The 24115-nt window shown below is 42.5% G+C and overlaps 1 protein-coding gene and 1 non-coding gene across 20 annotated transcripts in view; one reads left to right on the top strand and one right to left on the bottom strand.

Annotated features, from left to right (window-relative positions):
* The window catches only part of TAF1 (TATA-box binding protein associated factor 1), a 115244-nt gene that overhangs the window by 5713 nt on the left and 85416 nt on the right, over nt 1-24115 (bottom strand). For 5 of the 19 annotated variants that reach the window (XM_070067113.2, XM_070067115.2, XM_008272775.5 and 2 more), the window contains one exon: nt 21673-23944. The exons of 8 other annotated variants lie outside the window; for them this stretch is intronic. In XM_070067113.2, the coding sequence (XP_069923214.1) occupies nt 23722-23944 (223 nt within the window). In that variant the 3' untranslated portion in view covers nt 21673-23721. Of the gene's footprint in view, nt 1-17269; nt 17393-21672; nt 23945-24115 lie in introns of those variants that run through there. 6 more of the 19 variants (XM_017349806.3, XM_089324618.1, XM_089324620.1 and 3 more) reach the window with 3 other exon arrangements.
* Nucleotides 16542-16645, top strand: LOC127485019 (U6 spliceosomal RNA). Its single transcript, XR_007912226.1, has one exon. It is a non-coding gene; the product is annotated as a U6 spliceosomal RNA (small nuclear RNA).

The following is a 24115-nucleotide window of genomic DNA, read 5'->3' as shown; positions in this document are numbered from 1 at the left end:
GATCAACGTGGCCATTTGAGAAGTGAACCAGTGGATGGAAAACTCTTTTTTTCTCTTGCCCCCCCCCCCTTTCACTCTGCCTTTCAAATAAATAAATAAATATTTAAATTAAAAAAAGATCATTAGGAAAATTTCTGAAGCCCTCTGTATGCCCTCTGGGTTGCATTCCTTCCCTTCTCCATAAGGTTTAACTGCTATAATTGTGCTTTTCTTCATGGCTTTGACGTCCATACTTCTGAATTCCATATACATAGAAATGTACCATATGAATTTTTTCTAAACTTGCTATCCTTCTACATTATATTTGTAGAATTCATCCATGATAGTATTTACATTTTAATATTTATATTCATTGTTCCTAATGTATACTTTTCTATTTTATAATTATACCACAGTTTAGTAAGTCATTCTCTACTGAAGGACATTTGAGCTGTTTCCAGCTCATTGCTATTATCAGTGCTGCTTTTAACACTGTTTTTAAGAATTATTTATTTGAAAGGCAGTCAACACACACACACACACACACACACAGAGGCAGATCTTCCATCTGTTGGTTCCCTCCCCAAATGGCCACAATGGCCAGGGCTGAGCCAGGCCAAAGCCAGGAACAAAGAAGTTCATCTGGGTCTCCCATATGAGTGGTGGGGGCCAAGTACTTGGGCTATCTTCTGCTGCTTTCCTAGGTGTATTTGCAGGGAGTTGGATTGGAAGCAGGGCAGCAGGGACTCGCACTGATATGGGATGCCGGCATTGCAGGGGGTGGTTTAACTCACTGCGACACAATACTAGCCTCTCAATACTCTTCAATCTCTTGAATGTACATTCATGTCTTCTGGTACATTTGTGCAAGAAATTTTCTGTTGTATATACAGGGTGTAGAATTGCTGAATCACGGGGTATATATGTTATCAGATATATTAAATGTCAAGATGCATCTAAAGTGGTTGTACTAATTTACACTTCTGCTGTCATGATTTCCATTGCTCAACATCCTTGACAACACATTATCAGACTTTTAAATATTTTTCAGTCTGATGGATATAAAATTAATTTTGTCATGGTTATTCTTTGCATTTCCCTGATTACTAATGAGTGAGCTCATCTTTTCATGTATTGGTCTTTCCTGTATCCTCTTCTGTGAAATTCCAGTTTCAGGTATTTTTGTCAGTTTTCATTGAGTGGCTTGATTCTTACTGATATATAGTGATTTTAATATGGTTATCCTTTATCTGTTAAATGAATTTCAAACATCTTCTGTCAGCACATACAGCCTTTTTAGATTTATGCCTTTTGATAAACAGAAGTTTACTGCTGTAACTCATCATGTATCAAACTTTTGTTTTATGGGTTGTGCTTTATATTTTTGCCTAAGCAATCCTTCCCTATACTGAAGTTACAAAAACATTCTCTTATGTTTGCTTTTAAAAAGTTTGAGGGCCGGCGCTATGGCGCAGCGGGTTAATGCCCTGGCCTGAAGCGCCGGCATCCCATATGGGTGCCAGTTCTAGTCCTGGCTGCTCCTCTTCCAATCCAGCTCTCTGCTATGGCCTGGGAAGGCACTGGAAGATGGCCCAGGCCCTTGGGCCCCTGCACCCATGTGAGAGACCCAGAAGAAGCTCCTGGCTCCTGCCTTCGGATTGGCGCAGCTCCGGCCGTTGCAGCCATCTGGGGAGTGAACCAGCGGATGGAAGACCTCTCTCTCTGCCTCTACCTCTCTCTGTAATTCTGTCTTTCAAATAAATAAAATAAATCTTTAAAAATTTTTTTGATATTTTTGCCTTACACGCCTAAGTTTTTCATCCATCCAGAATTAATTTTTTTAAAATATTTATTTATTTTGAAAGGCAGCATGACAGAGAAAGAGGAAGAAACAGAGAACAATCTTCCAGCCACTCATTCACTCCCCAAATGGCCACAAGGCCAGGGCTGGGCCAGGCCAAAGTCAGGAACCTGGAACTCCATCCAGGTCTCCTGATGGGTGGCAGGGGCCCAAGCACTTGAGTCATCTTCCACTGCTTTCCTGGATGCATTAGCAGGGAGCTGGATCAGAAGCAGAGCAGTCAGAACTCCAACCAGCATCCAAACCAGATGCTGGCATCATAGGCAGCCAGCAGTTTAATAGGCAGCAGCTTAACCTGCTGTGCCACAATGCCGGCCCCCAGAATTGATTTTTATGTGAAGTATGAGGTAAGGATCTCAATTTCATGTTTTTCCCTGCTATGGATATCCAACTGTTCCAGGACTTTATTACATAATCTATGCTTTTCCCAATGATTTGCAATGCCACTTCCAGCTTTCACCAAGTTTCCTTGGCTATTCAGGTCTGTTTCTAGGCTCATTATTGTTTCATTGCTCCATTGGCCTCTTCTTGTGCCAACTCCAAACTCTCTTAATTATTGCTTTATAACGCCGATATTTGAAAGTGGAAGTTCCAGTTTCTTCTCCTCATTTGTTTCCCTGGTTATTTTTGGTTGGTTTCTCTTTCATAAAGCTTAGAATTATTTTGTAAAATTTTATGGAAAAGTTTATTGGAATTTTTAAAATTATAATTTTTTATTTATCTGAAAGGCAGGGAGACAGAGAGGTCTTCCATCCACTGGTTCACTCCCTAAATACCCAAAACAGCTGGGGCTGGGCCATGCTGAAGCCTGGAGCCAAACTCAATCTGGATCTCCCATGTGGCTGTCAGGAACCCAAGTATTTGAGCTATCAATCCTGTCTCCCAGGGTGCACATTAGCAGGAAGCTGAAGTTGGAAGTGGAGCCAGGACTTGAGCCACGAACCCCAAGATGAGATGTTGGCATCCCCAAAAGTCTCTTCTTTTTTTTTTTAAGATTTATTTATCTATTTGAAAGGCAGAGTTACAGAGAGGCAGAGGCAGAGGCAGAGAAATGTGTTCCATCCATCTAGTTCCATCTCATCTGGTTCACTCCCTAGATGGCCATGACAGCCAGAGGCTGCACCGATCTGAAGCCAGGATCCAGGAGATTCTTCTGGGTTTCCCACGTGGGTACAGAAGTCCAAGGACTTGGGCCATCTTCTACAGTTTTCCCAGGCCATAGCAGAGAGCTAGACTGGAAGTGGAGCAGCCAGGACTTGAAATGGCTCCCATATGGGATGCCGGCACTGCAGGCGGTGACTTTATCTGCTATGCTACAGCGTCAGTCTTAACCACTGCACCAAAGCCCCACCCCTCTACTGGAATTTTGATGGCAACGCATTGGAATTCACGGATCACTTTAGGACATCTTTATAATACTGAGTCTTTTTTTTTTTAAGATTTATTTATTTATTTGAAAGTCAGAGTTACACAGAGAGAGGAGAGGCAGAGAGAGACAGGTCTTCCGTCCGATGGTTCACTCCCCAAATGGCTGCAATGGCCTGAGCTGCGCTGATCTGAAGCCAGGAGCCAGGAGCTTCTTCCAGGTCTCCCACGCAGGTACAGGGGCTCAAGGACTTCGGCCATCCTCCACTGCCTTCCCGGGCCATAGCAGAGAGCTGGACAGGAAGAGGAGCAACCAGGACAAGAACCTGGCGCCCATATGGGATGCCGGTGCCGCAGGAGGATTAACCAAGTGAGCCATGGTGCCGGCCCCTTATTATTTTATTTTTTGAAGATGTATTTATTTATTTGAAAGGCAGAGTTAGAGTGAGAGTGAGAGAGAGAGAGAAATATGAATCTTCCATCTGCTGATTTACTTCTCAAAAGCCCGCAACAGCCAGGGCAAGACCAGCCTGAAGCCAGGAGTCAGGAACTCCAGTCAGGTTATCCATGTGGGTGGTAGGGACCCAAACACTTGGGTCATACCACTGCCTCCTGGCACCTTAGCAGGAAGCAACCAGGACTTGAAGCAAACACTCGATATGGGATGCAGGTATCCCAAACAGTGGCTTAACCCACTGTGCTGCAATGCCAGTCCCTATTTTAAATGACAAATAAATAAATAAATAAATAAATAAATTTATGTTACAATTGTTTAAGTCGGTGCAATTCTACTTCTACTCCTACCACTCTTCTGACTTCCTGATTGCTAAATGCAATGGACACTTCTCACTTCTTATCTTGACTTGTCTACCGCATTTTAAATACTGATCTGCCTCCATTCCTCACATTCTCTTTCCCCTCCAGCTACTGGTTGAGTCATTTTGTTCCTTTTCAGTCACTTCCTTGGTTCTATCTTTACCCAGCCATTAAAGGTTGGGTCTTTTCCTCAGAATTCTGCCCTTGGCCCTGATCTCATCTCCATAACTTTAACTGCTGTCCATTAGCTAATGACACAACAAAACCTAAGATCTCTCCTCAGCCATATTTTCAACTACTTACTGATAATCTCCACTTGGATATCTCACAGACATTTCACTCATCAAATTCCACACTTTTTATTTCCTCAACCCAAAGCCTACTCCACCCCATAAGTTTTCCAGTATCAGTGCTCACCCCTGTCCCTGTTTTCCCAAGACAAAGATCTGAAGAAATGTGCCTTTCCCTCTGCTCATTACAATCTCAGACACTCGCTAGTAACTATTCTGTTCTTTAAACACTGTGACCTCAGAGCCTTTGCTCTTCCCAGTCCCTTTACTTAGAATGCTATCTCCCCCAGCTCATTCTCATCTTCAGGTCTCAGCTAGAATGTCCTCTGCTCACACCTACCCTCGGACTGCCTCTACATCTACTCCAACTCAGCTATAATTACTAATACATCACCCTCTTTTATTTCTAGCATAGTTTGTGTTTTGTTTACTGGTTCTTTTATTTCTTTTTTAAAATTTATTTGACAGATAGAGTTAGACAGTGAGAGAGAATCAGAGAGAAAGGTCTTCCTTCCGTTGGTATACCCCCAAAATGGCCGCCACGGCCAGCGTTGCCCCGATCCGAAGCCAGGAGCCAGGTGCTTCTCCCTGGTCTCCCATGCGAGTGCAGGTCCCGAGCACTTGGGCCATCTTCCACTGCCTTCCTGGGCCACAGCAGAGAGCTGGAATGGAAGAGGAGCAACCGGGACTAGAACCCAGTGCCCATATGGGATGCTGGCACCGCAAGTGGAGGATTAACCAAGTGAGCCACGACACCAGCCCTGGTTCTTTTATTTCTAAAATTGTGTTGACTTGTTTACTGCTTGTCTCTTTCCACTAAGAAATGCAAGGTCCCTGAGAACAAGGATTTATATCCACAGTATTCATTGCTATGTCACCAGACCCTAGAAGAGTACCTGGTGCATGGTAAGCATACTATATTGACTGGACAAATGAGTCCAGTGGGCCTCCTTACTCTTTGCTTCCCAATAATTAGACACCAAATGTAGTTGAGTCTCTTTCAAATAGCTGCCAGATCTATTCCATAGTCTCTGACTCAACTGTCACTGCTTGAGTTGAAGTTCACATCATTTCTTACTTGACTGAATACAATAGTCTTATGGAGCCTTCTGTAATATATTCACTACACTCAATATATATCTAATCTGAAGCCAGGATTAATCTCTAAAACTAAATCAAATCTAATCACATCCTTCACCTGTTTAAAATTCTGCATTATTGGGGTCAGTGTCTTGGCGTTAGCAGGTAAAGCCACCACCTGTGACACCAGCATCCCATATGAGTGCTGGTTTGAGCAGCCCTGCTGCTCCACTTTCTGATCCAGCTCCCTGCTAATGGCCTGGGAAAGCAGCAGAAGATGGCCTGAGTGCAAGGGCCCCTGCCGCCCACGTGGGAGACTCAGATGAAGCTCCTGACTCCTGACTCCAGCCTGGTCCAGTGCTTGCTGCTGTGGCCATGTGGGAAGTGAACCATCGATGGAAGCTCTCTCTCTCTCTCTCTCTATCTCTGCCTTTCAAATAAAATAAATAATTAAAAAAATTTTGCATTGTCAATCATGGTTAAGATAAAGTCCAAACTCCTTCCCACAGCCTACAAACCCTTTTGGGACCTCTTTATGATCTGCTCTGCTTTCCCCATCTTCCCTTACCTCCCCCAACATAACCTGTGCTCCAATGACACTGGGAGATTTGCAGTTCTCCAAACATTCCAGGCTGGTTCATACTCTGGCTTTTGGATGTGGCCTATCTGTCCAGAATATCCTCACTCCACCTCACCTGCCAACTCCTCATTATCCATCCAAATTCAGCTCAAAAGTCTTTTGCACAGTAAAGTTTTTCCTCAGCCTCACCTTCTCTGCCTACACCTTGCAAAGTTGGTTACCTTTTCCTCTCAGTTTTGCCTGTTCCTTTCGCATACTACCACTGCACCCACCAATGTACCTGGGCCTTTGCTTCTTAAGCAGTCTGGCCACCCATCACACTTGAGGGCAGATTCTGTGTCACATTCTGCTTTGTATCCTCAGCTGTCACATATAGTAAGTGCTGGGATGCTTTAATGAACAAATGAAAATGAGCAAAAATTTTAATAATAATCTTTGAAATAACATCTAAAATTGTCAAAGTTGTAATGAGATTAGTATGTTCACACAGAAATGTTGGCAAGAAAAATGGGTACAAACTTTTGTAAAGCAATATGACACTGCTTACCGAACTCCATAAATATCTGTGTCACAGATAAAATGGTTAAGGAAGGAGTAAGAGAGGGTAGCTCTTCTTAATTATGAGCTGTTCTCATTTTTTAACTATCTGTGTAATTACATACGTAACAGTGTTAGAGAATTGTTTTTGACCTTTGGCCTAATACTTCTACACCTACAAACTGATGCTTGAGTAACAATTTGGAAGAAGTAAAAATTATATGCATGAAATGTTCTTTGCTGTATTGTCTATTTTAAAATAGAGAAATCTGGAGCAGGCTTTTGGCCTTGTGATTGAGACACTAGTTAAGATGCCTACATCCTGGGGCCAGCATTGTAGTGCAAGTTAAGCCACTGCCTGTAATAGGAGTTCCAGCCTCCTGGCTTCTGTGTGGTCCAGCCCTGGCCACTGTAGCCATTTGGGAGTGAACCAGTACATGAAAAATTTCTCTCTCCCTCTCTCTCTGCCTTTCAAATAAACAAATAAACCTTTTTGAAAAAAAATCTGCCCACATCCTGTATCCGAGTACCTGGGTTCAATCCCCAGCTCAAACTCCCGCTTCCTGCCCTTGGAAGGCAGCAGTGATAATTTTCACAGACTGGACCAGAATAGAGAGATCTAATGAATAAATGCAACTTGGTGTCCTGGAACAGACACTGGAACAGACAAAGGACATTAGTGTTTTGGGGCCAGCATTACGGTATAGCAGGTTAAGCCTCTGCTTCTGATGCCAGCATCCCTTATCTCCGGAGAGCTGGGTTCAACTCCAAGCTCCAGCTGCTTTGCTTACCAACTGGTTCCCTGTTAATGCACCTGGGAAGGCAGCAGAAGATGGCCAAAGTGCTTGGGCCCCTGCCACCTATGTGGGAGACCAGGATGGGAGTTCCTGGCTCCTGGCTTCAGCCTGGTCTAGCCCTGGCTATTCTAGACATTTGAGAAGTGAACCAGGAACTCCGATATGGGATGCTGGCATCACAGGCGGTAGTTTAACTCTGCGCACCACAACACCTTTATTATACTTTGTGTCAAATATATTCTTGATATCATTTTATAGACACAATTTCATAATCACAAAAACTACAAAGGAAAAATATCAGGGATCTATAATAAGTCATGTGTGGGAGTAAGTCTGCAAGATACTTTTAAAAATTATGTGCTTCATTAATACAAATTTGTCATCAAATGAAAATCACATCGCCTAAAAGTCTGCCATAAAAACAAAGCTACTCATTCACAGCCACCATAAATTCTCCTCAGGAATCTATTTTCAATTAAAATAATTGCTGAAAAGGAACTTGTTATGAACCCACGTATCTGCCAACTCCAGCATCTATAGGAACACACATAAGCTCTGAGTTTGGTTTGGAGAGGCTTGTAGTTCCTGGGTGACCAGTGCTGGCCCCAAGAGGGACTCCAGCACATAGGCTGCTCCTGCAGAAGCACTGGCTGTAGGTGAGCGGCATTGCTGGGCTGGGGCAGTTGACACAGGAGCAGATGCAGTTGTCCCACTTCTTCAGGGAAGGCAGGTCCACCTTTTTCATGTAACAGCCTCCTGGAGAGTTGTATATTTTTTGTTGTTCTTGGAAACATGGAGAAAATTCTGGAAGTATAAGCTGGGAAGAGCAGGGCAATCATGTGTATTCATGAGGGAACCCTAGATTGTCCTGCCCAAAACTCTAGATGTGAGCTTCAGCAACACAGAATCCAATCCCAGAGCTGCCGAGTCACGTGGGGAGCTGCAGGGTCTGGAATATCCATGCAGAAGATTAGACCTATGGGATATTTAGCACTTCAAGTTCAATTCAGTTGATTTGGGATAAGCACAAGGATGCACTGTGTCAGTAGATCAGAAGTCTTCAGCAACCGTACTGATGCCATGACGTATTAACAGAATAAAGAGAGTCTGCAAGTCATCACATAAGAGTTCATAGAAGGGGCCGAATTACTAATTATTCACTGGCACTGTCTGAGGGGAGATGTTCTGGTATGAAATCTATCCCCACGGAAAACATGGACATGTGAGGTTACCACAGGCTGATTTTAATGCTTTGTATAATTAAAACCAGCCAATGATACAGAGTGGGCATTTGGGCCAGTGGGTGACACCTGCATGCCACTAATGTTCTTTCTCAGTTCCAGGATCCATTCCAGGATACCAAGTTGCAATTACATACATTTCTTCATAAGAATTTATTTATTTGCAAGGCAGAGTTACAGAGAGGGGAGAGAGAGAGAGAGAGAGAGAGAGAGAGAGAGAGAATGAATATGAATCTTTCATCCACTAATTCACTCCCCAAATGGTGGCAATGGCTGGGGCTGGGACATGCCAAAGCCAAGGGCCTGAAACACCATCTGGGTTTCCCATATGGGTGGCAGGGGCCCAAGTACTTGGGCCATCTTCTGCTGCTTTCCCAGGTGCATTAGCAAGAAGTTGGATTGGAAGTGGAGTAGCCAGGACTTGAACTAGCATGCATACCAGCGTCACAGGAGGCAGCTTAACCTACTCTATCACAATGCTGGCCCATACATACAGTTTTGTATCCTGTGAGCTTGATACCTGCCATGGCTCCTGACTTCAGCTTCTTTCTAATGTGTATACTGGGAGGCGGCTTGTGATGGTTCAAGTGGTTGGGTTCCTGCCACCCAAGCAGGAGACCTGAACTGAGTTCCTGGCTTGGGCCTTGGATGGGAGTGCTCTCTCTCACTCAAATGAACAAAGAACATTTTATTTATTTTTAAAAAGATTTTATTTATTTGAGAGACAGAGTTACAGTGAGAGGGAAAGACAGAGAGAAAGGTCTTCCATCCGCTGGTTCACTCCCCAGGTGGTTGCAACAGCCAGAGTTTTGATGATCTGAAGCCAGGAGCCACATGCTTCTTCTGGGTCTCCCATGCGGGTGCAGGGGCCCAAGGACTTGGGCCATCTTCTACTACTTTCCCAGGCCACAGCAGAGAGCTGGATTAGAAGAGGAGCAGCTGGGACTAGAACCAGAGCCCATATGGGATGCCAGCGCCACAGGTGGAGGATTAACCTACTGCGCCATGGCACAGGGCCTAAACAAAGAACATTTTTTTTAAATCTTTTTTTTTTTTAATTTTTTATTTTGACAGGCAGAGTGGACAGTGAGAGAGAGAAGGTTCTTCCTTTTGCCGTTGGTTCACCCTCCAATGGCTGCCGTGGCTGATCCGAAGGCAGGAGCCAGGTGCTTCTCCTGGTCTCCCATGGGGTGCAGGGCCCAAGCACTTGGGCCATCCTCCACTGCACTCCCGGGCCACAGCAGAGAGCTGGACTGGAAGAGGGGCAACCAGGACAGAATCTGGCACCCCAACCGGGACTAGAACTCGGTGTGCCGGCGCCGCAGGCGGAGGATTAGCCTATTGAGCCGCAGTGCGGGCAACAAAGAACATTTTAAAGCCTGAACTTAATCAAGCCTCTTGGTCTAAGGCCCATGACAGGCTATACGGGGGACAGAAAAATAAAGAGATGCAATCTGTTATACTGTGAGAAATTCAGAGTTATTAGTTTCCTCAATAAATCAATGCCATGAAAAGAAAGAAAATGAAGGGTGAAATTGTTAAATACTAGAAAAATTAAAGATAGATAAAGCAAAACCAGTGTTTGGATCTTGATTTTAACAAGTCAAATATATAGACTTTTTTGAGACAACAGAGAAATCTGAACATAGATTGCATAGTGCTTTTGTTAAGTGTCATAAAGATAAGGAAGTTTTTTCAAAGTTTTATCTGTAAGAGATACATACTGAAGAATTTACTGATAAAATGTCTGGGATCTGTTTTAAAATACAACAGCATCTAGGGGCTGCATCGCATATAAGAGCATCAGTTTAACTCCTAGTTACTCTTCTTCTGATCCAGCTCCTTGTTAATGCACCCGAGAAGGCAGCAGAAGATGGCTCAAGTGCTTGGGCCCCTGCTACCCTTCTGGGAGACCCAAATGGATTTCCTGGCTCCTGGCTTCAACCCAGAGCTGGCTGTTGCAGTCATTTGGGATGTGAACCAGCAGATGGAAGATCTTTCTCTGTCTCTCCCTCTCTCTCATTACCTTTCTTATTTTATCTATCTATCTATCTATCTATCTATCTATCTATCATCTATTTATTTATTTATTTATAAGGCAGAGTGACAGGGAGACATACATACACACACACACACACACACACAATCTTCCATCTGCTGGTGCATTCCCCAAATGGTCACAACAACCAGGTTTGGGCCACATCAACGCCAGGAGCCAGAAGCTTCATCTGGGTCTTCCACATGTGTGCAGGGACCCAAGCACATGGGCCATCTCCTATTGCTTTCCCAGGTGCATTAGCAGGGTGTTGGATCAGAAGTGGAACAGCCAGGACACAAACTGGTGTCCATGTGGGCTGTTGGCATCGCAGGTGGCTTTACCCATTGTTGCACAACACTGGATCCAATAAATCAATCTTTAAAAAACCACAACACTTCACTTATTCAAAACAGGGGTATGGGAGAATAGATGCAAGAAAACTGGCAAAATGTTGATAACTGTTAAAGCTAGATGAAATTCATGAGGATCTATTACATTCTTCTTCCCACCTTTAAGTATGTTTGGAATTTTCCATAGTAAAAAGGTAAAAAAAAAAAAATCCAAATCAGCATCCTGGTTCTGATTCGTTCACAAGAGCAACATTCTAATTTTGTCTTCTCACATGTAGTTTGTCAACTAGGACAGGATGTGCTGGTGAACAAATATGAGGACTTGCCTATTAAATTTCTCACTGCAGATTATTAATAAATTGGTGAATGTTTATATAACAATTTAAGGTTCGGATATTGCTTCTGATTAGTAACACTTCAGACTACAGGCAAGAATGAATACTACCAGTGGTCAGTTAAGTGGGTGGTCAACTGATATCCCGTGAGTGAACCTACTCTTTTTTTTTTAATTTATTTTTTTGACAGGCAGAGTGGACAGTGAGAGAGAGAGACAGAGAGAAAGGTCTTCCTTTGCCATTGGTTCACCCTCCAATGGCTGCTGTGGCCGGCGCACTGCGGCCGGCGCACCTCGCTGATCCGATGGCAGGAGCCAGGTGCTTCTCCTGGTCTCCCATGGGGTGCAGGGCCCACTGCACTCCCGGACCACAGCAGAGAGCTGGCCTGGAAGAGGGGCAACCAGGACAGAATCCGGCGTCCCGACCGGGACTAGAACCCGGTGTGCCGGCACTGCGAGGCGGAGGATTAGCCTAGTGAGCCGCGGCGCCGGCTTGAACCTACTCTCAACAGTTCTGTGTTCACTATTTTACCAGCAGGTCCTGCTATCCTCCTTGAACTGCAACACCAATAGCTTGTGATTTAGGAACTGATGAGCTGTGGAATAAGAACAAGGGAAGGTCCACCTCCCGTCTCCTAAATTCATCATTATTAATTGTATGTCATTAGTATCTGCTAAAAATAGAATAGTAAAACAGAGCACTTACTGTGTGCTACACATTATTCTAAGTACTTCACAATATATTGCTCCATGTAATCTTGACAATGATCCTTTGATCCTATAGTCATAGAGGAAAACATGAAGGTTTGGGAGGCTTGCCTAAAGGAGCAGAGTTTGAGCACAGGAATTTGACTTCAGAGCCGTGTCCTTAGGCATTAATATTATCCTGAGAACAATGTCATGTAGTGTAATTATTGTGTAAAAATCATGCACAAGAATGAACGTCTCTGAACCCCTTCTCTAGGCTCTAAAGCAGCATATTTACAAACTGGGCAAGCAAAGACGTCCCTGGCAAAAAAAAGGATAACATGCCTTGGCGAAAACAAGGGAGTTATTGGAAATTCACGGCTATTTTGTAAAGAATTACTGGGAGGGGGGGTTGGACAGGGCAGCAATAGCCTTTTTCACCCATACATTGACAGACTATATTCCAAGGGTTGGGCACTAGCTATGGTTAAGACTTCATACTTGGGAAGAGCTCCAGGCTCTCTTAACACAGCTGCAATTGACAACACAGTCCAACTACTTGAAACTTTAATTATTAGAGGTTTACATGGAAAAATCCAGAATTTGTATGTTGAAAATGAGGAGCCCTGGAAACCAGAAGTTAATTGATTACACTGGGATGTGAAATGTGTGTTAACTGATGTGTGAATTCACTATGTAATGATTTGCTTCTAAATACTGGTTTAAAAATCATCACACAGGGTCGGCATTGTGACATAGCAGGCTAAGCCACTGCCTGCAGTGTCGGCATCCCGTATGAGTGTCACTCATGTCTTGGCTGCTCCACTTCTGATCAGCTCCCTGCTAATGTTCCTGAGAAAAGCAGCAGAAGATGGCCTAAGTGTTTGAGCCTGTGCCACCCACGTGGGAGACTCGGAGGTGGCTCCTGGCTCCTGGTTTAGGTCTGGCTCAGCCCTGGTCATTTTGACCATTTGGGGAGTGAACCAGTGGACGGAAGATCTCTGTCCCTTCAACTCTTTCAAATAAGTAAATATATCTTTAAAAATAATATATATATACATATAAATCATTTTGTGATTGAGTTAAAGAGAACAACATCTGGTTTGTGAGAAATTTCTTCATCTTACCTTTTAAAAATGTTTGTATTACATTTTACAGTAAATTCTGATCTTTGTTGCTCAGAATTACTTGGTGATCTGAGAGTTAAATCTATGAACTTACAATCTGATTCTGAAGTTTAAAAAATAAGAAAATGAAATGAGAAGCAGGCCGGCGCTGCAGCTCACTTGGCTAATCCTCCGCCTGTGGTGCCGGCACCCCGGGTTCTAGTCCCAGGTGGGGCACCGGTCCTGTCCTGGTTGCTCCTCTTCCAGTCCAGCTCTCTGCTGTGGCCTGGGAGTGCAGTGGAGGATGACCCAGGTGCTTGGGCCCTGCACCCCATGGGAGACCAGGAGAAAGCAAATGGCTCCTGGCTTCAGATCAGCGCTGCGTGCCAGCTGTAGCGGCCATTTTGGGGGTGAACCAACGGAAGGAAGACCTTTCTCTCTGTCTCTCTGTCAAAAAAAAAAAAAAAAAAAGAGAGAGAGAGAGAGAGAAGCAAACCATTTAAAACAACATTTTTATCCTAAACTTGAATTTTGGCAATGTATTAAGCAACTTGGAAGAAAAGCTAACAATTTTTTAAAGTTTTATTTATTTCAAAGAGTCAGAGTAAGGTAGAGAGAGAGAGGTCTTCCAACCACTGGTTCACTACCCAAAGAGCCACAAGGGCCCGAGCTGAGCTGATCCCAAGCCAGGAGCCAGGAGTTTCCTCCAGGTCTCCCATGTGGGTGTAGGGGCCCAAACACTTCGGCCATTTTCTGCTGCTTTCCCAGGCACATTAGCAGGAAACTGGATTGGAAGTGGAGCAGCTGGGATTGAACCAGTGCCTGTATGGGATGCCGGTGCTGTGGGCCAGGGCTCTAACCCACTGCATCACAGCGCTGGCCCCACTAACATAATTTTAAAATTAAAATTATTTAATCCTGGCCAGCACCGCGGCTCAGTAGGCTAATCCTCCGCTTTGCGGCACCGGCACACCAGGTTCTAGTCCCGGTCGGGGCGCCGGATTCTGTCCCGGTTGCCCCTCTTCCAGGCCAGCTCTCTGCTGTGGCCAGGGAGTGCAGTGGAGGATGGCCCAAGTACTTGGGCCCTGCACCCCATGGCAGACCGGGAGAAGCACCTGGCTCCTGCCTTCGGATCAGCACGATGCGCTGGCCACAGAGCGCCGGCCGCGGTGGCCACTGGAGACTGAACCAACGGCAAAGGAAGACCTTTCTCTCTCTCTCTCTCACTGTCCACTCTGCCTGTCAAAAAAAATTATTTAATCCTAAAGAAAATCATTTGCTTTTTACAATCTGCAATGGTCTGGCTATTTTATAGTGCTAGTTGTTGTTTAGAGCCCTCACATATTTGTATTTCACTTTCATTTGACAGTATTATAGAAGGGAGTTTTTCAACTCACCTGACTTTCCTTTAATATAAACTCCTGCCTGAATTGGGAGATGAAGTCAGTTAAGTGGTTCTGTGGCTTTTCCCCTAACTATACATTTTCATCAGCAACTGATGGCACTGATTTCCAGCCAAGGGGTAACAGCTCTGGGTGATGGGGGAAGCAAATCTGAAGATGAGGAAGACTAATGAGGGAACAGGAATTTTTGAAAAGTCTCTTGAATAATTCTGACCAACCCTGTCTCTTTTGAAGATTTCTACTTAGTCTGAAATACAAGGAGGAAATGGTGTTTGGAAAGTAACATTAAGATTTCAGTAAGTTTGTCTAAGTGTATGAACTTCTGTTTATTCAGAATAGATAATAATAACAGCAGCCAACATTTACAGAGTGTTTACTATGTGCTAGGTGTTGTAGGCAGGCATACAGGATAAAATTGATTAGGTTTGTGAGCTGGAAGACCACACCTTCACCACACCCGCGTGTGACCTCAGGTCCCTACCTGACCACACCTGTGTGCCCACTGGCCAATCAGGCTAATTAACCACTCCCTTTTGGAAGTGTATTAAAGGCCTGGGACACGATGGGCCTAGCCCTTTTTGGCCCTTTTCTGGCCTTTTGCCTCTTTTGCCATTGCTTCCTGGCCTGCATGCTCCTCCATATGGCTGGCTCTCTTTAGATAGGGCCCTCACTCTGCTATGCATTTCTCTCTGAATAAAAAGCTTAAAAACTTATCATGCTGCCGGCCCTGCGGCTCACTAGGCTAATCCTCCGCCTGCGGCACTGGCACCCCGGGGTTCTAGTCCCAGTTGGGGCGCCGGATTCTGTCCCGGTTGCCCCTCTTCCAGGCCAGCTCTCTGCTGTGGCCCGGGAGTGCAGTGGAGGATGGCCCAAGTGCTTGGGCCCTGCACCACATGGGAGACCAGGAGAAGCACCTTGCGCCGGCTGTGGCGGCCATTGGAGGGTGAACCAACTGCAAAGGAAGACCTTTCTCACTGTCCACTCTGCCTGTCCACAAAAAAAAACCAAAAACCAAAAACCAAAAACCAAAAACCAAAACTTATCATGTTCCCTCATTCATTTGTGCCAGTATTCAGAATCCTTCTCTGAATATAAGGCAAGAACTCACAGGCTTATTAATATTCTGTTAATAAGCACCCAGTAATATAATTGGCACCCCAATACTCTGATATCATATGGCACCCCAGACGGGAATTTTAAGGGGTCTGTCTCTGATTACATCTGGCACCCATTACAGAGTGTTCATTATGTGCCAGGCACTGTGCTTAAGTACTTCATATGCATACTCTCCTTTGATTCTTACCATTACTTCCACATAGCTGAGGAAATGGAACCTTAGTTAACTGCTCAAGATCACAGTAAAAGCCACTTGAGTATTAAATGAACGCATGTTATTTCAAACCATCATACTAGTAACATTGGTTCTAAGGCACTTGGATCTGAAATGTGGGTTTTTGCTGAAATGTTTTCTACTTCTAGCCCAGAAAGATTCTACTAGAATCTGGAGTTGCAGCTGACATTTAGAAGGTTGGAGGAGTGGAAAGACTTGTATATCTGCCCCAAGAGAATGAAAAATGTGTTGTCCTAATTTTTATGTTGTACACTGGCAATCAAGTCTGCAACTTGCTTATGATTTTTTTAAGATAAAGAAGTATTTAAATCATGCTCTATTGTTTGAGATGTAAAACACCTTTGGAGAATCACTTTAAATCTTAGTTTATACCTCTTTTTTTAGTTTCTTAACCAGGAGTTGAAGACATAACCTGTTATTATATACAAAACGTTACATACATATGCGTTTTTTTTTTTTTCTGGAGGGAGAGTTCATAGCTTTTCTCATAGTTGAAATTTTGCAGTGTTGGAGAAACCTCATAAAATTGTCCAAATCAGGAACTGAAGAAGTGTGTGTGGGGGCACTCCCTATCACTTAAAGGCTTTAAAAAGAAAATCCTCCCCATCCCCCCACATCTGAGAACAAAGTCCCTACCTTCCCACCTTGAGAATCTAGAACCATTGTTTGTTTACCCAAAAAGCTTATCTTAAGCCCCCAGGTGTGTTGGGTAAAGAAACAAACAGGGATCCATTTGGAAGAACATATATTAAAATTGGATGGACAGAGAGAAAATCAGCACAGCCCCAGCCCAAGGATGACCCACAAATTTTGAAATGTTCCATTTTTTTCTTCTCAAAATTAGAGGAAAGGGGGGAGGGAGGGAAGGGAAAAAATCATTATATTTTTAGAACTGTGTCTATGAACTATACTGAATCTGTTAAAAACTAATTTTTTAAAATGCCTTAAAAAAGAAACAAAGACTAGCTTGTAGTATGTTGTAGTATATTGTAAAAGATAGGCAGAAGGTGCAAATTTAGGATTAAGGAATTCAAGAAGTGAATTGTCTAAAATAAATGGCTTCTGATGCACTCATTACTGACATACTTTCCAGCTGGAAGAAATGAAGCAAAGGATCTCCATCCTCCTAGCAGCTTTCATTTCTCATTTCTAAATTATTTTTCCTTAAGTATTTAATTATTTCTCAGTTTTGAACATTTATTTGCTTCCAATTTTCCAATTTAGCCTTTTCCTTCCCTTAAAATATTCTTGATTTCACTGGAAGAAGGAATGACAGGAAGAGACAGTAATTTTGTGGTCACTAATAGGACATGCCCTCCACCTATTAAAACATAATGTAATCTTGTTCACTCAGGTATTTGACCACTTCTTATCTACAGAATAACTGAGTTAACTCTTTGGATGATGGAAGATCTTATTTCTAGTGTATAAGTGATAGAGTCACAAACACAAGATAAAAGCACACACTGAAATTTTATTGTAGATCAGGATGAATGAATAAACACAGTGAAAAGCCATAAAATGGAGCTGACTGAAAACACTGGATTCCGAGTCCCCAAAATGTGGTAAATCCAAACCTATGTAGGTAAAATTTAAAAGAAATAATTTTGAAAGTCTTACATCCATTTAAATCAACTTGCAAAATTTAACATTTATGAGTATTTTAATCATTATAGCTTATGCATGATGTTTAGAAATAGATGAAATAAAATTATTAAGAGCAATTTATTATTTTAAAACCAAAAAAGTAAAGGATAAATTTTCAATATACCTGGTAATTTAAAATCTGACTCTATATTTCTTCTAAAGTACTTAAGTTTACCAAAGGATTATTACTAATAGTATTGCTATTATTATCTAGGGACTAACTGTATCAGATATAGATGTAAGAGGTATGCATACTATAAATGTACATTCTAAGTCCAATAATTGAACTTTATACTAAGAGATGGCTACCTTATTTTGATGCACACTTAGTTTAATAGCCAACATAGAGGATAACTAATTTGGGAATGTTGCTACATCACAATTTCTCAAACACCTCATATAATAATCACTTGTGGCATAATTGGTTAAGTTGCCACCTGAGATGGCATCTCATATAGGCTCCAGTTACTGTCCTGGTTGCTCTACTTCTAATCCAGCTCCCTGCTAATAGTCTGGGAAGTCAGGAGAGGATGGCCCAAGTGCCTGGGGCCCTGCACCCATGTGGGAGACCAGGAAGAAGCTCCTGGTTCCTGTCTTTGGTCTGGCCCAACCCTGGCTGTTGTGGCCATTTGGGAAGTGAACCAGCAGACAGAAGCACTCTCTCTCTCTCTAACTCTGCCTTTCAAATAAGTAAATCTCAAAAAAAAAAAAAAAAAAAAAAAAAGAATCACTTTTGCCATCTGTAAAATATGCAGACTATCATTCTTCCCTAGATACTCAAGAAGGTTGAATTGGGGCCTAGGTATCAATGTTTTTTTGTTTTTGCTTTTTTTAAACAACCACAGCAGTTTATTTTCAAATTAAGGCAAGGCATAAAGTTAGATTATTATATTTAGCAAAACTGTAGTGGAATTCCTAAGAACATGGACTTGCAAAAGGAACTTCAATAGAAATAAATAAATAAAAACAAACCAACAAACTAGCCAGTTCCACACAGATTTGCAAACACGAATCTGAAATCACCTTCCCAGGCTCTACCTCATTCTCACTGAAGAGTTTCCCCTTAATTTTAGGATACAGACAGAACTTCTCAACAGGGCCTATAATGCCCTGTGGCATGGTTTGTTCCCTTCCTACCATGCCCCTACTATCTCTAGTACTCATCTTTCTGGCCCTAATTTGGTCCAAGGCTAATCTCTCTACCTGTAGGACCCTGAGCAAGTTTCCTTATTGGGAAAGTGAAAATTATGAAACTTATTCTCACAGATCAGGATTAAATGCGGTCAAGAAAGTAGAGCTCTCTGTGGAGAGGCTGGCACAATGAAATGATAGCCAATATTCAATCAAATCATGCTCCTAGAAACCATCTGTACTTCCTCACATTTAGTTCTCCAACCCACTTGCCATCTGATTCTGTATCCACCATTCCAAAGAAACTGCTTTCACCAGGCTCACCAAATGCCAAATTTCACTCCTTATCTGATTGACCTTTCTGCAAATACTGGACACTGCTGACTCTTATGCCCTTGTAAACTCTCCTCCTTTGGCTTCCCTCACAACAGAACACTCTCATTCCACATACTTCTCTGGCCAGTTTTTCAAGACATACTTTATGATCCTTTCGTTGCTTACCTTCTCAAACAAGAGAAAGTCTTAATTTTATCAAAGTCATATGTGCATATTCATATGCCAAACAAAGACAGCTACTCAGGAAGGTTTTTCGTATTAAGTTAGTACCCGCACTCCACAGGGTCTCCTGTCATTTTTGCTTTCACAGTATTTCTTACTCTTGTTCACTGTCTACCCCCTACACTAAATTCTAAGCTCTTTGAGGGCTATGTTTCATTCACTGCTGTATTCAGAGCATCTAGAATACCGGGCATCCAGCAGAGTCAACGACTATTTACTATTCCCCACATCTAATCAGTCACCAAGTCTTATATAACCTCCCTCCTAAAAATTGCATCAGATCTCTGCCCACTGTTGTCTTACAACTGACTCATGCCTTGCCTACAAGACTGCCACCACAATCTCCAGCCCTGTTCTACAATTGCTGGCTAAAGTGATCAAAGTCTTTCAATAGATCCTTACTGTCTCCAGGATCAAGTCCAAATTCTTTAGCAAAGCACACAGAGTTCTTCAGGTCTGGACCCCAGCTAATTCCAGTTTCAGTTCTTGCCAGCCCCTTCTGTGTGTACCATGCTCTCATTATCCCTGAGTATTCACAGTCACACACTCTTTCAATGCCTTCTTTGACTAACTCACACTAGTCATTCGTGGGAAGGTCTTAGCTCCAAAGTTGGGGTTACATCCTCCTCTGTACCTTCCAAGCACACTCTATGTATTTGATCATTTTATTTATCACACTCTTGCATGGACTTGCCCGACACTGGACCACAGCACCCAGCTCAGTGCTTGATATATAGTCAAGAAAAGGTTACTGAAATGCAATGAAATCCACCAATCTTATAATCAAATCTTCACCTCAGATGGCTTTACCTTTTCTGCTTCCATTCCCTGACAGCTGTGCTGCTCAAGTACCTTTGGAGAAAAACCACACAATAAATAGTACCATTAAAAAATAACGATCTTTGGCCTCACTTGTGCATGAAACACTCAGCAGGCCTTTTATGGATCTCTAGTCAGCTCCAGCTCCCACTTTGCTCTGTGACCATGAGAAAATAACAACAACAACAACAAAAAGCTCCAACTTAAACAGAAAAATTTAGAGTGAAAAGAATGAGCCTCCCCTGACATTCTACCTTACTGACAGTCTGAGCTATCTTGCCCAGTCTTCTTATAGACTCTGTATGAAAACATGGATTTATATACCAATTTGTTCCCCAAATGAAATCAAGCCCTTCCTACCATTCTAGGACTTATTTTTAAGCATATCTTTCAACACCAGCACATAGAGATTTTCCTCATTCTTTTAACAGCTGTGTGCTTTTCACTGAATAGACATACCATAATTTAACTCCCCTGCTGCAGATGGACATTGAGTTTGTTTCTAACTTTTCCTTATCCTCCTCTGTAGTTCAACACTTTCTTCAAACTTCACTTTGTCGTAAGAACGCTATCACCTGCTTCACAGAGAAAATTGAAGCTATGAACTCCTCTGACTTATCTCCCTTATCTACTACCAACTAACCTAACTGCATCCATTCTTTTCTCCATCTCAGAAAGAGATCTTTCCTCATAAGGCACATTTCCACACCTTTGTTAGCTAACATCCTCTCCTGTTTCCACAGGTCCTTCCAACAGTTATCCTTTCTTGCTTTTTCCAACCTCTCCTTCTCTATTTGCTTTCTCTCCCTGGGCTTACGTAAGCATACTTATCTCCCATCTTAAGACTCTCCTTTAATTCTTTACAGCTTGGCTTCTGGTATCTAGGATCTCTTATCATCACTTCCTTACCTCCCATCTGTTCCTCACCCTGCCACTGGCTGAATTCCAATCTCACAACCCTGCTAAAACTGCTTTGGCTAGCTCAGGTCACCAGGGACCTGCTCGTTGCCAAATCCAAAGATTCTCTCTCAGGCCTGAGTTTACTTCTCTGTGCTATATTCCCCTCCCCTTTCTAAAAATCTCCTCCTTGGTAGGAACTCACTCACTTCACGTTTTCTATTTCTGACTGCCCCTAAATACTGGTCTTTACCAAGATTTCATCCTCCATGCTCTTGTGACTCTACAGAATCACTATTTACATAGTCATCTACATAAGAAACCTATGTTCTACTCTCCTTGTATCATTTAGTCAGTCACCAAGATACTCTCAACCCATCCCTACTGTCAATATCTCATTGTTCAGGTCTCTACCATCTCTCATTTGGCATCACTTCTCTCCACTCTATCCACTGCCAAACTGCTGCCAGAGTGATGGCTCTAAAATGAGCATTTCATTCTGAGCTTATCATCACTATGCTCTGCATGTTCCCTCTATTACAGCCACTCAGAACTACTTGCAGTACCATGAACATGTTGTTTTATGCTCCTAATCACTCTGTTTCCTCTGTGTAGAATGCCTTCCCATCCCTCACCGTCTATGAGTGTCTGGTAAATTTCTCCTTCCTCTCCATGATCTTTTGTATCCTCTATGAAGCATTCCTGTCCTTACTCCATAAGCAGAGTGGAGCTCTTTTTTCTCACCATGGAACTTTGTAAATGACTATTTTGCAATTATCGTTTTTTATTAAGCTTATTTATTTACATATCTATCCCTTGTTCTAGATCTTAAGTTCCTTGTAACCAGAAATGGGATCTTACTTCTACATCAACATCTGGCAAACTGCGTGATAAAAATAGATAGTTTGATAATTGCTGAAATAAATGAAGGAATATCATGTGCTCATCCCATTTCGCAAACCAAAATTCTGAAAGCCACTTCCCATTCTTCCTTCTCCACCCCCAAACACCCACTGGTCATCAAGTCCAATTGATACTACCCCCTAAAGATCTCTCAAATTCATCCCTCTTCTCTCCAGCCCACTGCTACAAATCTAGTCTAAGCTCCATTCCCTCTTACTTGAACTAGATATGCTCTCCTCCAAACCATTCTCCACACTAGTGCTGGAATTTTTTTAAAAGTTTTATTATAAAAATACATACTTATAAAAAAATTCAAGTACAGAAATAAAAGCATAATAACCCACCTGGTATACAGACAAGCACATAAATCCCCTTCCCTCCAATCTCATTCCCCAGAGGTTATCACTGTGAACAAATTAATGTGTATCCTTTCAGACATTTTCCTTTGCATATACATGTATATATAAACACACATAAATATACACACATGATTTTTTCTTTTACAAAAATGAAATCACGTAAGTCTGTTACATATGATTCTTCAATTTTTTGTTCATTCATTCAATATACAGAAAATTCCTAAAACACAAATCTGATTATATCACTCCTCTTGAGTTCATTTTCCATAATATAAAATTCATATTAATTAGCATCAAATGCAAAGCTCTTGATTATATATGTCCTGCCCATCTCTTAGTCTCATCTTTAGCCATTCCAGTATAGAAATCACTGGAACATAAATCACCTTAAATGCTTCCTGAAACAAGGCAGGTACAAACAAACAAACAAACAAACTAGGAACACACTCTGCCATTTGTAGATTTTGGCCTTTTCATTTTGTGTTACATTCTGCCTGGACTTTTCCATCTGGCAAAACCCTGATTCTTCAACAATCAACTTGAAAATGCCCTCAATAAGACTTCCTAATTTTTTTCAAGACATAATCACTTCTCTATTTACCCCTGTACTTTTTAGCTAGCTTCTTAATTGCACTTGTCTCACAGTACTGCAGTAATTCATTGACACATTTTGAGTTCCACTCCCTCTTCCCCCCACTTGCGGGTAAGCTCTTTGGGTCAAATAAATGTGTCTTATTTACCTTTGCATCCCAAGGATTTGATAGAGTGTTTACCATGGAGCACATGCTCAGTAATGTATCTGTTAAAGAACTGATACTTTAGGAACATTTGCTGAGTTTCTACTATGCACAAAACCATATCCTAAGCATGAAAAGAAACAGAAGACACAGTCTTTGCCCTAGGGAACTTACCATTTTCCTATTATTTCCCCTGGGGTGGGAGGAAGTGACAGAACACATTTACATGAAAATATATTGATTCTGACATATAGATTGTTTGAAAGATTTATAGTCATTCGCCTCAAATCCTTTTAGGAACAAGGCATTGCATAATCAAATAAATAATAAAATAACGGGTAGTTTGTCCAGCAGGTCTGTTATTAAGTGTGGCACAGAGTCTACCAGAATTCAATTCTCTGTCCCAGCAGGGGAGCTCTCACCTATTCAGCCTGCAAATTAGAAAACTGAGATGATATCATGCTTGGAAAATTCCTAATACATCAAGAGGACATAAAGTTATTAGTTCATTCGTAAGTTCTCCTTGTTCCTGGAGGAAAAATTAGACCAAGAGCAACACATGAAGTTAAAAGAGGACACTGGAGAAGAATGAGCTTACTCTCTCTCTCTCTCTCTCTCTCTCGTAGTGGCAGGGGGAAGGGAGTTCGCTTGTTTTAAAGCAGAGGGCAACATTGTCCCAGAAAGATCAGGAGAGGTGACTTATTCTCATTTACTTACTATTTTTTAAAGGCTAAGGTGTTAATCTGGTGATTGATTTCATGATCAGACAGCACACAAATAGAAACAAATTAGGGATTGGTGAACCATCTAGACTGGAGAACAAGGAAGGCTGACCAAGGAGGCCCAAAGGAAACCTCATTCATCAGAGTCCAAGTCACTGTCCCCAGCAATGGAGTGGAAATCCTCACTGTCCTCCTCGTCCTCTGACAGGTGGACCTGGCTTAGTACACTCGGCCCAGAGCGCTGCTCTTCCTCCTCCTCATCGTCTTCCTCCTCTGATACCTCATACCCACCGATGCTGCTGAAGCTTGTGTCTTGGGTGTTCGACTTGGGATCAGGCTCCTCATAGCTCCCATAACTGAGAAGAGAAACATGTCATCTCTCAAGCTCGGGCACCATCCTCTAGCTGACCATTCCCATTCTCAGTGTCATTGAGGGATCAGCCCATCTCACCTCCTCTGGACACTAAAGTGGCTGTTTCTGTTCTACATATCCTCAAGAGAAAAAATGATCCTGTTCTAAACATCAA

The sequence above is a fragment of the Oryctolagus cuniculus genome, chromosome X (genome assembly GCF_051225735.1).
Source record: "Oryctolagus cuniculus isolate XC-2025 breed Fujian yellow rabbit chromosome X, ASM5122573v1, whole genome shotgun sequence".
Classification (NCBI taxonomy): Eukaryota; Metazoa; Chordata; class Mammalia; order Lagomorpha; family Leporidae; genus Oryctolagus; species Oryctolagus cuniculus.
Note: the sequence above shows the minus strand (reverse complement) of the source record. Positions and strands in the feature narration are given on the sequence as shown.